The 15229-nt window shown below is 35.9% G+C and overlaps 1 protein-coding gene across 1 annotated transcript in view; it reads left to right on the top strand.

Annotated features, from left to right (window-relative positions):
• Positions 1-15229, top strand: part of Oga (O-GlcNAcase) — a 402181-nt gene that overhangs the window by 132631 nt on the left and 254321 nt on the right. The window contains exon 4 of the mRNA XM_090385453.1: positions 12487-12617. Coding sequence (XP_090241579.1) covers positions 12487-12617 — 131 coding nt within the window. The remainder of the gene's footprint in view (positions 1-12486; positions 12618-15229) is intronic.

The following is a 15229-nucleotide window of genomic DNA, read 5'->3' on the forward strand; positions in this document are numbered from 1 at the left end:
GTATATCATTGACAAGACACCATGAGCTACTCTTGCAGACCATCTGCACTGCTCAGAAAACTTCATATCTGCCTGCACAATTACCCCCAGGTCATTGTCATTCTCTACCGCTGTCAGTGTAGTACCACAGAGTTGATAGGTTACTTCGGGTTACTGCTTCCCATATGTAGCTCTTTACATTTGCCAATGTTAAACTTCATTTGCCACCTCTCAGCCCATCTGCTCGACTTTTCTAGATCCTGTTGCAGCAGCGTACTGTCATTAGTGTCCTTAACAACCCTGCTAACCTTCGTATCGTCTGTAAACTTGGACATTAAGCCTAATATACCATAATCAGTAGTGTTGTATGTAATTCAAATTGCCTGTTAAAAATATGGTACACGCACATGCACCTGATAATTTAGCAAATAATGTTACTTAAGAAAACAAAATTGATAAAAAAAAAAAAAAAAAACAATTATGTTAATATATTATCATGTTAATATATTAATTTTGGTATTGTTGTATTAAATTATTTATGTTTAAAAAGTGGAATTGCACCTGATCCACAAATCAGAATTACTGATGCCTCAACTTGGTGCAGGATACTAGACTATATTGCTGTTGATTTGGGGATTTTTTTTTATTTATTTTATCCTGAAAAGTGGCTAATAAAAAGACATGTTCACCTCAAGTGCTGGGTGTTGTAAACAAGCACCAATATATTTTGAAGGGAAATGAAAAGTGATAACATTTAAAGAGTATATTATCAAAGTAATTGTGTTATAATTACATACATGCCAGCTTTTCCTGTTTTTCTGAATTTACAGATTTCTGACAAGATTACTCTTATAAATTTCAGTCAATTTTTTTATTTTATTTATTTTTTACAAATATATGTGTATTTATCAATGTGACAAGAACACTATTAGGTATATGTGCCCATCTTTAGCACAGAAAATATCGGTCATTTCTCAGTATGCAATTTCATGTTCTCTCACATCACTAAGCACATTTCTTTTTGAGTAGTGGTTCTACTGTAATAGTTAATTTTGCTGATTATGTGTTTTTTAAAATATTTTTTAAAGTTTTTTAAAAAATATTTTAAAAAGTTATTTTTTACCCAGCAGCAGTGTGACACCCAGTTGTACTGGGTGTCACACTGCTGCTGGGTAAAATCTGTTCCTATTTTATAGAAAATGAGGAATGCACCAGTTATGTTTTTATCAGTATTAGTAATGGCCGCATGGTGCAAGAAAGCCTATAGCTTATGCTGCACCAGCCAAAGGAAAAAAAAAAAAAAAAAAAAAAAAACCCCAAATAAAAAAAATGATAAAAAAAATAATAATTAATAAAAGAAAAGGAAATTAAACCTATCATCCTATGCGCTTCCCTCACCCGAAGATACTATCCAGATGACCTTTGAATTTCCCCAAACTGTCAGCCTCTACCACCCATGTAGGCAACTTACTCCAATAATTTATAACTCGTTTGCAGGAAGTTTTATAAAATAAAACTTCCTGCAGTCCAATCTAAACATTTCCTCCCGTAACTTGAATTTATGTCCCCTAGTTCTAGCATCATTTATAATCTTGAAAATTTCGTCCTCATTCATTTTACTGATGCCTCTCAGAGCCTTAAACACCTCAATCAAACCTCCTCTAAGGTGTCTAGTTTCCAAACTCTGCAACCTACATATTCGAAGTCTTTCTTCATGAGGATGCCCTTTTGCCGATCTCACCAGGCGAGTTACCCATCTTTGCACCCTTTCAAGAAGCTCGATGTCTTTCTTTAGGTGCGGTCTCCATACTTGAACACAGTATTCCGAGTGTGGTCTAAAAAAAGCCTTATATAATGGGATTATCACGTCCCTATCTCTACTTGCAAAAGTTCGATAGATCATCGATAGGACACCAGGGAGCCTTCCTTGCAACCTGTTTACAATGCTCAGAGAATTTCATGTCTGACCGTATCATAACACCCAAGTCCCTTTCCTCCAGTACTGGGTTTAGTTGAACTCCACCAAGTGAATAAGTTTTTTTGGGATTACTGTTTCCCAGGTGTAATACCTTACACCTGGGATTAAAGCACAGCTGCCATTTTTCTGACCATTCCTGAAGTCTATCTAGGTCTCTCTGAAGAAGCTCAGCTTGACAGTGATCATTAACAACTCTACCAATTTTAACATCATCTGCAAATTTAGACATCATGTCCTCTAGCCCTTCATCGATGTCGTTTATGAAAATTAAAAACAACAGTGGTCCTAATACTGATCCTTGGGGAACCCCACTTCTTACATCAACCCAATCTGAGGAATAGCCATTTATCACAACCCTCTGCCTCCTGCCCTGAAGCCATCCTTCTATCCATCTAAGGATTTTCCCAGTGATTCCAACCTGTTCCAGCTTATAAAGCAACCGCTCATGTGGGACTGAGTCAAAAGCTTTGCTGAAATCTAAATAAACAATGTCGAACTTATTCCCTAAATCCAGCTCGTGAGTGACCCTTTCAAAATACCAAACCAGATTTGTTAAACATGATTTTCCCTTTACAAGACCATGCTGAGTATCCTTGAGAATTTCAATTCGATCCAAATGATCCTGAATTCCACCTTTGATCATTGCCTCTGTGATTTTCCCTACCACTGAAGTCAGGCTGACAGGTCGATAATTTCCCACTTCACTCTTAGAGCCACCCTTATGTATGAGAGATACATTGGCACTTTTCCAATCCAAGGGAATCTCCCCAGAGTCTAGTGATGCTCGCATAATTAGCCTCAACGGTTCAACGCACTGACTTGCCTTAAGATTATAGGGTATATTCCATCAACTCCAGGAGCCTTACTGGCCTGTAAGCTCGAAAGTTTTTTCATTAAATAATCTTGCAAAATTTCAATATCATTAATTACATATTTTTCAACTTCGCTCCCACAATTTCCTATTGCCACAAACGGCTTTTCATTTGTAAATATCGATGCAAAATAACTGTTGAGGTCATCTGCAACGGTAGCTGGTGTATTTATTACTATTCTCTTTCCCTTGCGTAAAGGTCCGATCTGGTTTGTCCTGCTCTTCTTGGCATTTATATATGTGAAGAATTCTTTATCCCCCCCCCCCTCTCTGCTCTGTTTGCTAGTGATTTCTCATAAACTGCCTTTGCCTGTCGAACCTTTTGCCGACCGGGCTAGCCAGGTAGGTAAAAACCCACGACCTTTGGGTTGCCTGCCCGGCAACCCAAAGGTCGCGGGTTCGATTCCCGCCTCGGGCTTGGATCACAGTAAAATGCAAAAACTTTGGGAGGTGCAATATGGCCATAGAAGCTGATATGCCAACAACTAATACAAAAAAAAAAAAAAAAGTTAAACCTTTTCTGTGGCTTTATTACAGATAATCTTGTAGCTGTTATAGCCTTCAGTACTTTTTTATTGCTCTGTAACCTTTCCATGCCACCTTTTTCTGCTCAAGTAATGTGGCAACTTCACTATTCATCCAACTTGGAACCCTCCTCATCTAGTATTTTTTTTTTAATGGTAAATACGCATTCAAGGCATCTGTTATTAATGTTTTAAAAGCATACCACAGTTCAATTGTATTCATTCTCAGTGCGATATCTACCCAGCTAATAGAGGCCATGTAGTACCTTTTTCCTTTTCTCCTTTTCTGAATTAAAACCCATTCCTTTGCCTTTTACTTCCGCTACCTCTCTCATCATCATCCACCGTAGAACTCTGTGATCACTTCCTGCTACTGGTTCCTCTACTGTCAGCCCTGTTATGTCATCTGATTCATGGGTGATGATGAGGTCTAGGATATTCTTTTCTCTAGTACTTTCCCTGACATGTTGATACAAATAACAGTCATCTAGTTGATTTAAAAATTTTGTTCCCCATGTCGAGTTTCCTTCCCATTTACTCCAATCAATTAGAGGCAAATTGAAATCACCCATAATAAGGCATTGACGCTTACTTGCCCATTCCATTTGCATGTAGAGGCTTTTGTCATAATCTTCACAATCACCTGGTCTGTAGATTACTCCTACTCGCATTATACCTTTGTTTCTAACTGTCTCACACCATACAGATTCTATATTAGCATGTGAAACGTCCGAATCTGGGAAAGCTATCGTTGCACTCAGGCTGCTTCTGATAAGAAGCATTACCCCACCACCCCTTCTATCTACCCTATCCTTCCTAAATACATTATACAAGCCGTACTGAAACTCATCATCCCCAATTTCCGGGTGTCACCACGTCTCTGTAAGCCCTATTATGTCCACGTTACTTGTTTTAACCAGCAGTTCGAATTCAATCATTTTATTGACAACACTTCTAACATTACTATATAAACAATTAAGACTTACTATTCTTGTATATTTAACTACCCTAACACAACCCTTGAAGTTTTTTAGGCTCTCTTCCCAGGCATTAGCTACCCGCTCACTAGAAACGTTTCTGCCCCCCCCCCCCCCCCAGAACATTTGGATAATATGTATGTCCAGCTGGGGTAGCAGATAAGAACTCTTGAGGTATGTGAAGAGTTACTTTGAAGTTACTTATGTAAAGCTTTATTAGCCACGATGCCCTACAAATTGTTCATTAAATTATGCATCGGTTTTTACTATGACGATATTTAATGGGATTTGATTTCTTTACAGAATGTGATAGTCTGACTTAAGGGTATTCTTTTCTGTGGAGAGAAAAAATGTATAGTCGCCATAAAAATAATAAAATTATGATTCTTTAAAACCGAAAAATGTGTCACTTATGAATCTCGCATTTTAAATTGTCTTCATTGAATTGAATTATTTCATGTTTCCACTGTTAGCATTAGTTTTAATTGTACCAAGTAGTAACAGTTAAATTGTCTGTATTCCTTTTGTTTTTAAATATTTGTTTCATGACATAATCTGACAATTAGGCCTACCTAACACTAAAGCATATATCGCAATTCGTGTTAAAATTCACTTTTCATGCTTTCCAGTTTCTTCTGCCTGAAAGCTGATCTGTATTAAAAATTTTCCAGTTTCTGATTTCTAAAAGTTGGCAGGTATGTAATTATAATAACTGTAGAGCATTATTACCTTTATATATGATTGGTAGTTCATTAAATATGCTATTTGTGTTTATGTCTAATAAACATTGCATATTGGACCCTTTCTCAGGAACATAAACCCCTGTTATGCCTGAATAAGTCTGAATATCACCTGTATGGGATTTAAACAAGGGAAACAAACAGAATCACAAAAAGAGCCACAGGGAATTACATGTTTATAACAATATCTTAATCCTTTGCATATCTTGACGATAAATAAGCTCATACACCAACCATTAATTGAAAAAGCTCTTTACTGTGACTAGAATTTATAAATTAAAATAACATATTTACAATTTAATGTATAAAATAAAAATAAAACTGCTATGATACACTGTATAAAGATTAAAACTAATAAAATCATTGTAATAAAATTACCTAAAATAAACTGGATTAAAATCGATAAAACCTATAGCTTTCGGAAGCATCAGCTTCCTTCCTCAACAGTAATAAATCTTCTGGCAACACTTCCTTATATATAACAGGCTCACGGTATTTCACCACGTGGTTCCATCGGTGCATGGTCAGAACTGGAAGCGGAAATAGCTTGGGAGCGTGCAAAGCAAAACCGTTCATCCGTACTTAGGACAATAGTTTCAAATAGGGGATGCAAACGCATACTCTTGTTCCTATTCATGGTATTGTTGTCAGATGAACAGATTCGCAGGCTCTCGAGCCACTTGTGGTCCCAGAATCCAATGAAAGAGGCCAGACAGAAGCAGCACCTAAGGTTTGTGTATCGCTGTAAAACCTATGGACTTGTACCACATGGTTTTAGAATTAAAACACCGTTCCAGGATAAACGAGTGGGCTACGTCATGTTAACAACAGAGGATAATGAAGGCTTGGACCTGCAATGTGCATGGACGAGTTAAGAGATACTAGGAGACACATTGGTTTATACCTAGGTATTATTATTAACAATGTAACTTCTGGGCACTTGGCTCTCATTAGAAGACTGGTTTCGGATAAAGTCATTAGAGTAGCGAATGTATATAGGCAGAGGCAGGTTAGTAGGAGAAGACGCATCAGCGTAATGATAGAAATACTCACTTTGTACACAATTTGAGTAGTAGGCAACTTACTAAAGAGCAGTAAGGAGTTTTAAATCTAGGCCCTAAGTTCATGCTTGTACCTTCCAAACCACCCATCGCGGAAATAGCAATGGGTATTGAATGGGCAATTTGTAAGTTACCGGACGCCTTAGCCAATGAGGTCCGTGTGAAGTCAGCCGCTATTTTGAGCCAAGTGAGGAAAGCACTGCCGAATCTTAGTTTTAGGCAAAGGAGAGCGTTAGAAGAGTTAAGAAGAGATGATGGAATTGTAGTTTTGCCTGTGGACAAGGGGAGATCTACGGTAGTCCTAAACAAAGAAGACTATCGGAAAAAAGCATTAGAGCTTTTACAGAATATTAATACTTACAAAGTTATTCAAAGAAACCCGTTGGCCAGCCTGGAGCGACATGTAAATAAATTAGTGCAGATTTGGTTAAAGGCAGATAAGATTTCCAAGGAGACACATTGGTCTTTGCACGCTACTAGATGCCAACTCCCCAGGTTCTATGGATTGCCAAAAACTCACAAGTTCTATGGATCACCAAAAACTCACAAAGTCCCTCTTAGACCCATTGTCTCATTTATAGGCAGCCCCACATATGCCTTGTCAGGGTATTTGGCAAAATTTATTTCGCCTGTAGTGGGTCAGTCTGACTCCGTCATTAAAGACAGTCAAGAGTTTGTGGGATTTGTGAAGGATTTGATCATAGAAGAAAATGAGACTATGATTTCTTTTGATTTTGGTTTGGTTTGGTTTTTTTTTTTTAGGAGCATTAGCAACTAAGGCCATATTGCTCCGGGGATATGCGGTGGTCATTTCCTGACCTTTCCGCATCCTCCGTATTTGGTGGTGACGGGCTCGAATCCTGGTCTAATCAAGAAGCATGTGCTACGCACTGCTGCTCCTTCCCACCTGGCTACGGAGGCGCCTGATTTCTTTTGACGTTGTGTCATTATTTACATGCATTCCTATCAAGCATGGAGTTTATTGTGTGAGAATGGCATTGAGTAACGATGTCTCTTTGGTTAGCAGATCGCCTTTAAGTATGGAGGACATTTGTTCAAGTGTGGAACTTTGTCTGGCCAGCACCACTATGGTGTTTGAAGGAGTCATGTACAAACAGGTTCACAGTACAGCCATGGGTTTTCCCATTAGTGCCATCGTGGCCAACTTGGCCATGGAAGAGTTAGAAAGTAGAGGTTTTGATGAGTTCCAGTTTCCTATGAAGAAATGGAAGAGGTACGTTGACGATACTTTCACCGTGGTCCAAAAGGGGAGAGAGGAGGAGGCACTTCATTGGCTTAATAGCTTCTCCCAATTTATACAGTTTACCTCAGAGGTGGACACAGGTGGCACCCTTGCATTTTTGTATGTATTGATCTCTAGGATGGTCCCTAGGCTAAAGACTTCGGTTTTTAAAAAACCCATGTGTAGAGGTCAATACACCCACTACAGTTCAGCACAAGCTGGACAACATAAGAATAGTGTGGCAAAAGCTCTAAGTAGATAGAGCAAAGTCACACTGTACCACTTCTAAGGATAAAGAATGTGAAATCAAACGGGTCACAGCAGACCTTAGAAAATGCGGATACCCCCAGAGGATCGTGGACAGATACAGCAAAGGAATAGTGTCCAACCATAGAGAACCGTTTGTTCCTGTGGCTACCGCATACATTCCTTACTATCCAGGCCTTCATCATCATCAGCCATTTTCAACCCACTGCAGGATGAAGGCCTCTCCAGCAACTTTCCAGTTCCTTCTGTTTTGAGCACTGGCCATCCATTTACTACTCAAAAAGTCATGAATTTCATCTATCCATCTCCGCCTTTGTCTTCCAGGTTTTCTTCTAGCCCCTCTTGGGTACCATTCTGTTATTTTCTTAGTCCATCTGTCATCATGTCTTCGAGCTATGTGTCCTGCCCAAGACCATTTTAGTTCTTTAGTTTTGATAAGAATGTCCTTTACTTGAGTTTGCTGCCTAATCCATGTGTTTCTCTTCTTATCTAACAGTCTGATTCCCAATATAATTCGTTCCATTCTTCGCTGTGTAGTTCTTAGCTTCTCTTCCATTCTTTTGGTGAGTGCCCAAGTTTCACTTCCATAAGTCATGGTGGGGAGTATACATTGATTCATTATCCAGGCCTTACTGAGCGGTTAATCAGAATTTTACGAGGTTTTAAAACACACTATGTGCAGCTTCCTGGATGGAGGTTGCACACAGTTGTGTTCCAGGTAAAAGATCCAATCACAAAGGACCTTAGTAGTGGGGTTGTTTATAGGATAAAATGCCCGCATTGTGAGGAATGTTATGTGGGTGAAACAAAACGCCGGTTAAAGGATCGTCTGGGGGAGCATTTAAATGCTATAAAAAACCGCTGATTATAAAAAGTCTGCTGTGGCCGAGCATTATTAGGAGAAGCAGCATCAAATCTCCCCACAGGATGCGGTTATTGTGGATCGAGCGCATGGATTCAGGGACTGCAAATGGCTCGAGAGCCTGTGAATCTGTTCATCCGACAACAATACCATGAATAGGAACAAGGGTATGCGTTTGCATCCCCTATTTGAAACTATTGTCCTAAGTACAGATGAACGGTTTTGCTTTGCATGCTCCCGAGCTATTTCAGCTTCCAGTTCTGACCATGTGCCGATGGAACCACGTGGTGAAATACTGTGAGCCTATTATAAATAAGGAAGTGTTGCCAGAAGATTTATTACTGTTGAGGAAGGAAACTGATGCTTCCGAAAGCTACAGGTTTTATCGCTTTTAATCCAGTTTATTTTAGGTAATTTTATTACAATGATTTTATTACAGTTTTAATCTTTATACAGTGTATCATAGCAGTTTTATTTTTATTTTATACATTAAATTGTAAGTATGTTATTTTAATTTGTAAATTCTAGTCACAGTAAAGAGCTTTTTCAATTAATGGTTGGTGTATGAGCTTATTTATCGTCAAGATATGAATTTACCCAACTTCAGAGGCCTTTTCCGGGATATTAACCGTTTGCAGTCTGTTGTTGTGCTCGCTCTGACATTAAATCCCCCTTCCCAGTCCATGGTGGCCACTGCAGCCATCAGTGTTGCTGATTACAGAGTTTGTTTTCCTACTTTACTGCCATCTATTTACATTTCATATAAACAATCTGAAAAGCTAAATCAATGTTTATATTCAGTTGTTAATGGCAGGTAGATTTGTTTTTTTGTAGTCAAATATTATTGCATTTCTGATTATGAAATTTCTTTTCTCTTTGTACTGGCCCAGTTGTTATACTACCATCTGTTTATACTTTGTCTAAGCAGTCTGCAAACCTAATTTGATGTTTATATTCAGTTGTTAATTGTTAACAGTAGACATCCCCCCCCCACCCAGTCCTTTTTAATTCCAGTTTTGAAACCGTTGGTGTTTCCAATTATGAAATTTGCTTCCCTGGTGTACTGGCTCAGTTACTGTACTGACATTCATTTATACTTCATATAAATGAAGTATAAATGTTAATGGCAAGCAGTGTTGATTGCTAATGGCAGGCAGTGTTTATTTTTTTCAGTGTAAATGGCACAGAGTAATTTTTATTCTATGTTAAAGTGAAGTATTTAGACATGTCAGGATCTTGTAAAGTCTCTTCTGATCGTGAAATCGAGAAACTATTAGACCAGAGGTTCCTTGGTCTAACAGTTTCTCGATTAAAATTTTGAGGGAAACTCAGCGATGCCTGACATCTGTTGGACACCTTGTGAACTACTAGCTTGAAGTAGTTCACAGTTTAAACATTACTTATTAAGTTGTTTGGACCTAACTATTTAATAAACGGAACTTTATGTATTTCTTTTGGCTGTGAAAAAATTACTGATACATTAAGGGCACCGTGAACCGAGAAAGTTTGGGAACCTCTGTGTTAAACCTTTTTGACGAAGAAATTGACAAAAAAAGAGGAAACTCTTACAAATAAATTTAGTTCATTAAATGTTCTAAAGGCATTTTTTGATGCACTAAATGAAAAAATTAATATAAAGAAATATTGGTCTGAAGAATGGATATATAGAATTCAATTTTTCAAGAATGTATTTAACAGGAATAGATTTCTGCAGATATTTTGGATGTTGCATCTCTGTGCATTGCAGAAAGACAAACAAAAGGAATTCAAAATTGGTGCTCAAAAGTAAAAAATATTGATTATTTGGATGGAAAGTTGTGAATAATTTCTTCCAGGAAGAAATACTGCATTAGAGTTTTTAAAATATTTTGCCATGCCGTTTTATATGCTAACTCATATAAACCCAAAAATAAATTATTTTTGAACATCGCATTTCAGGTAGTCATTTTTTTAATTCTTAGGGAAAAACTGGGGAAGATAGTGAAAATAATGCCAGACTGCAAAGGGTTAAAATAAACCATGTTGACATTGAGGCAGGTACGGGATATATAACTGCAAATAGAAACACAGAATGGAGTTTTTGTTTTGTTTTAAGCACATTTGCATATATATGTGCGTATGCACCTATTGTCTGTGTCTGTCATCTACATATAAGAGAGGGATACCCAGTGTACAGATTTTCAAGAAATTTTAGATTTGGGCCTTTTAAAAATATTTGTATAGGCATTCCAGATTTCATTAAAATCAGACAAATAGAAATCTAGCAATTATTATTTCTTTTTTCCATACAAATATGAAAAAAAGAAATTCATAGATTAAATTTAGTTTTAATGTGGTGCTGTTAGCTTTAGTGAGTCCATGCATTTTTTGCATGTATTGTTATGTAAGACTCAAGAATGTAGTATTGCTTACAAATAGAAAGCTATATAGAGAAAGAAAGGAGACAAAAAAAAAAAAAAGGGAGAAGAGCAATAAATATCCTACAGTTGGAATTAAATTGAATAGCTAAGTTTAGAGAACATAAAACTATAGAGTTGTATTGAGTGTTCTTTAAAGTTATATTCGTAGTTGTTAAATGACGAGATAACTATATTTACTTTTTACTTCTGTTCATCACAGAAAATAAAAGATTCAGTTAATTTAAGGGGGGAAAAGTGTCTGGAACTGTAATGCACTGTGTACATCAGCTGACTTGTTTTATCACTAATGGGCTTTGACAGCTTTACCTATGTCAGGATTTACCATAATTTGAGCAATATTATTAGCATTTGAACTAATCATCTTTTCTTCATATTTAGTTCTTTATTGACACTTTTATGGACTTCTTTATGAAGCCTTTATTGTACTATTTTTTACTGTTATTATATTTTTCAATGTTCTATCGTAATAAAAACACTATTAGAGACATAAGATTGACCCAAACACCTAACTTACATTATAATTATGATATTTAAAATTATCTTTCTTTCTTAGTGGAAATTAATACATAAAGTATTAAAAGGCCCACAGGCAGTTTATTATGGATCTACTGTTACATCTTGTATATATACATTTTTTTAACTTCTTGAAAAAACTCACAAAAGCAAAGACAAACTTTTTCTCTGAAGTTAATATTTTTTTGGCATTTAATTAGCAAGTCAACCAAATCATTGTTGTGGAACACCTAGTGATCTGTGGTTTATAGGTTTTTGACAGTTAGATTGCAGGAGCATTTTGTGACTGGATTTACCTTTTAAAAAATCCAGAAACTTCGGAAGATATTGTGAAGGACATAGGACTGAATTTATTAAGACTTAGTTTATAGTACATCTGAAAGTGTTGAGAAATGTTCTGAAAAACTTTTAGAGATAATTTCAAATATGACACTTTGTAACTTGTCTTACTTTACTACCATTCACGATCTGATATAGCAGTTGTTTTGAACATCTCACTGGGAAAATTGGAAATTCCTATTAACATGGTTTAGATAATTGTGGCAGAAGTTTGATATGATACATAGGGGAATTAATTCAAAAGAATGGTTACAAGAGGGGGGATGAGTAAGAAAGAAAAGATAATTGTTTATGCTTGTTACAATTCAGGCCAAATGTTTTTCAACTATATCGTTAAATGGTTACTTGCCTTACCTTTTTTTTGTTCACTCATTACTAATGATAGTAGCTTAGCTTCGTGTTTGGTTTTCATTTCTGGTGTATATTTAAAGTTGATCACTTGTACCTTATAAAATTTAAATGTTAAGCTTCCTGTGTGTTACTTGACTGAATTTTTTGTATATAATTGAAATGAGAACAAAGTTTTATCTCCTACTCAGATTCTCTGTAGTTATGTAACTTTTAAAGACTTTATACAATTAAAATAAATTTTATAAATCTGATAATTTGCTGATTGGAGTTTAGAGTGTGTCAGAACTGTACAGATACTTTTATATGTATGTTATAGTAGTTCAGTGTTACAGAACATAATCAGTGATATTAATTTTTTCAGAACATTTAACAGCTCTGATTCAAGCTGCAAAGGAAAATGGAATTTGTTTCTTTTATGCCTTATCTCCAGGGCTAGACATAACCTACTCAAATCCCAAAGAAGTAGCTAATCTGAAGCGCAAACTTGAGCAGGCTAGTATTTTTCTTAAATGAGTAATTTGCTTTGCTTATAAAAATTGTTTCAGTTTCACGGTGTCAGCTTGATAGGAACTAGACTTAACAGTCCAGTATGTGAATATTTAGTAGCACTCAATGCTTTTGTATAAATTATTTTTTGTAGATCATTCATTAGTTAATGAAGCTCTTAAGAGAATTCCTTCTTCTTTATCAAATCTTTGAAAAATAGTATGTTGAATTATTGGAAATATAGAAATTAATTTTAATCTGTTAGCATTTGTGTCAAATTTTGTCCCTTCAGTTGCTGAACAGATGGCTGGTAGACCCCAAACTTGATAAATATACTATAAATGATATAGCATGGCAGTAGAGAATCCTGGTTGAAATTATTTTCTTGTCAAAATGCACATTGAAGAAATACACTACTCTAATGATATTATTTTTAAAAAATAACCTGCTGATCTAGTGCAATGTTGCAATCCTTTTTCTCTTCGTGGCACACCTTAAGTTATTCTTGACACAACATGGCACGTCCACTTCTTGATTAGACCAGGGTTCGAGCCAGTCACCACCAAATACGGAGTATGCGGAAAGGTCAAGGAATAACCACCGCATATCCCGGAGCAATATGGCCTTAGTTGCTAATGCTCCTAAAAACAAAATAACAAACAACAAACATGGCACGTCAAAATGTTAATCCCCCAAAAAGCATAGCTATGGCAATGTTAATATAAATATGCTATAAGTCACAATAGACTCAATTATTATTGTTCCAACAATCCTACAGAAATTGGCTCATTCATATATTAACATTTTATGTACCCTAAATCACTGTGCAAAAGCAAAGAAAGCCAAAAAAAAAAAAAAAAAAATTCTATTAGTATTAAACCAAATAACTATGCATACTTTCAATGTGATACTTGTGCCTGCTCTGCTGAACACAGACGGCTGATGCGTGGCAGAATTGTTGACAATGCAAGCCTTATTTCTTCATCAATGGATCTGAGTCTCTCCCTCGTTGATGTTTTAATTTCAGTCAAAGTCGAAAAGCCTGGTTCACACAAATATGTAGTTGAAAATGGTAATAACACATTAATTGTCATCTCAGAGCCAGCCAAGTATTCTTTCCTTATTGACAACCAAAATGTGTCCAGCTGCACTTCACAATGTTTTAATTGCAATGTTCTGTCTGCCTTCAGATCTGTTAGTTCCTCTTGTACATTCATTGTAAGAGATTTTGCATCCACAACAACTGGGTTCGTGGATCATGAACCCAGACCATCTTCAACACTCTCTCCAAAATAATCCCTGAACTTCTGCTGCAAGTTATCTAAATGTTCTTTGATGAAGTCCATCATCACTTTATTACCAGTAGCAAGTGGCCATACATTTGGGAACATCTCAAACAACCCATTTGCAATGCGTTGTATCCACAAAGTAATAAAGTTGAAGTAGCATGGACAAACAGGGTCAGATATCAAAACAAGCCAATAAAATAATAAAAGACGCAGCAACAAAACGAGAAATATTGGAAGGGCAAACACACAAATAACTTTAGAAAGCAAGTGTTGGATACTCACGTGAAAAATAATTTACTGTCCCACATGTACAACATTGTGTTTCAGTAAAAAATGGCATATTGTGAAATATAACAATGAGTAGCATTACAAACATATTTAAAAACTATAATTGGGAATAAATAATTTAAAAAATAATTATTAATAAATAATTTAAAAAATAATTATTAATAAATAATATAAAAATAAAAAATAAATAATTAAATAAATAAAAAAAATTAAAAGTTCTCGGTTGTCAATTTCTAATCATAATATGTATAGTATTATTTATAGATATACAGCTTCAGCAAAGTTCGTGGAGCATCTGTCATCTTGTGGCAGCACACTGGTTGCAGAACACTGATCTAATGATTCATCAGTTTTGGCAAGTTTCATAAAGTTATTGCATGTGCTTGGGCCAATAGACTACTATAATCAAGCTTATACGGAATAATCAGTTATCCGGCATAATTTGAAAGGCTTTTTTTTTTTTTAATGGTAGTATTTGAGACAAATGTTTATCATGTTACGAGAGTATTTCTGTGTGTGTTTTATGTTGTTTTTTGTGTTTTTTATATCTGGTGAAATGTTGGATTAGACTAAATGTTGGTTTTCTCGGAAGACATTAGTGATGGAGTTTAGTCATTCGCTTCAATGAACCCAGTTTTCCATGACATATTTTGTTCTCTTCATTTCATATTATGTATAGTTTAGCTCCAGATTCTGTAAAAATAATATTGGCCCAAAACTGTGCAATTTTTGGGAATTATTTGGAGTTATTTTTCTGTTTTTTATGGTAAAAAGGCAACGAAAAGAAAACGCAGTTTTAACATTAGAACAAAAAATGGAAATTATTAATAGAATTAAAAAAAAAAGGTGAAAATTTAGGAAATCTTGCCAGAGAGTTTAATGTGGGGACTTGAACAATTTATGACATCAAGAAAAATTCCAGTGCTATATCAGAATTTGTGTCTACTGTGGATAGTGAAGGAGGATCTAGAAGGAAAAACTATGTCCAAACCTGAAAATGCCGCTTTAGAGAGTGTGCATTTTTTGTGGTTCCTTCACAGA

The sequence above is a fragment of the Mastigoproctus giganteus genome, chromosome 11, assembly GCF_048544385.1.
Source record: "Mastigoproctus giganteus isolate SK-2022 chromosome 11, ASM4854438v1, whole genome shotgun sequence".
Classification (NCBI taxonomy): domain Eukaryota; kingdom Metazoa; phylum Arthropoda; class Arachnida; order Uropygi; family Thelyphonidae; genus Mastigoproctus; species Mastigoproctus giganteus.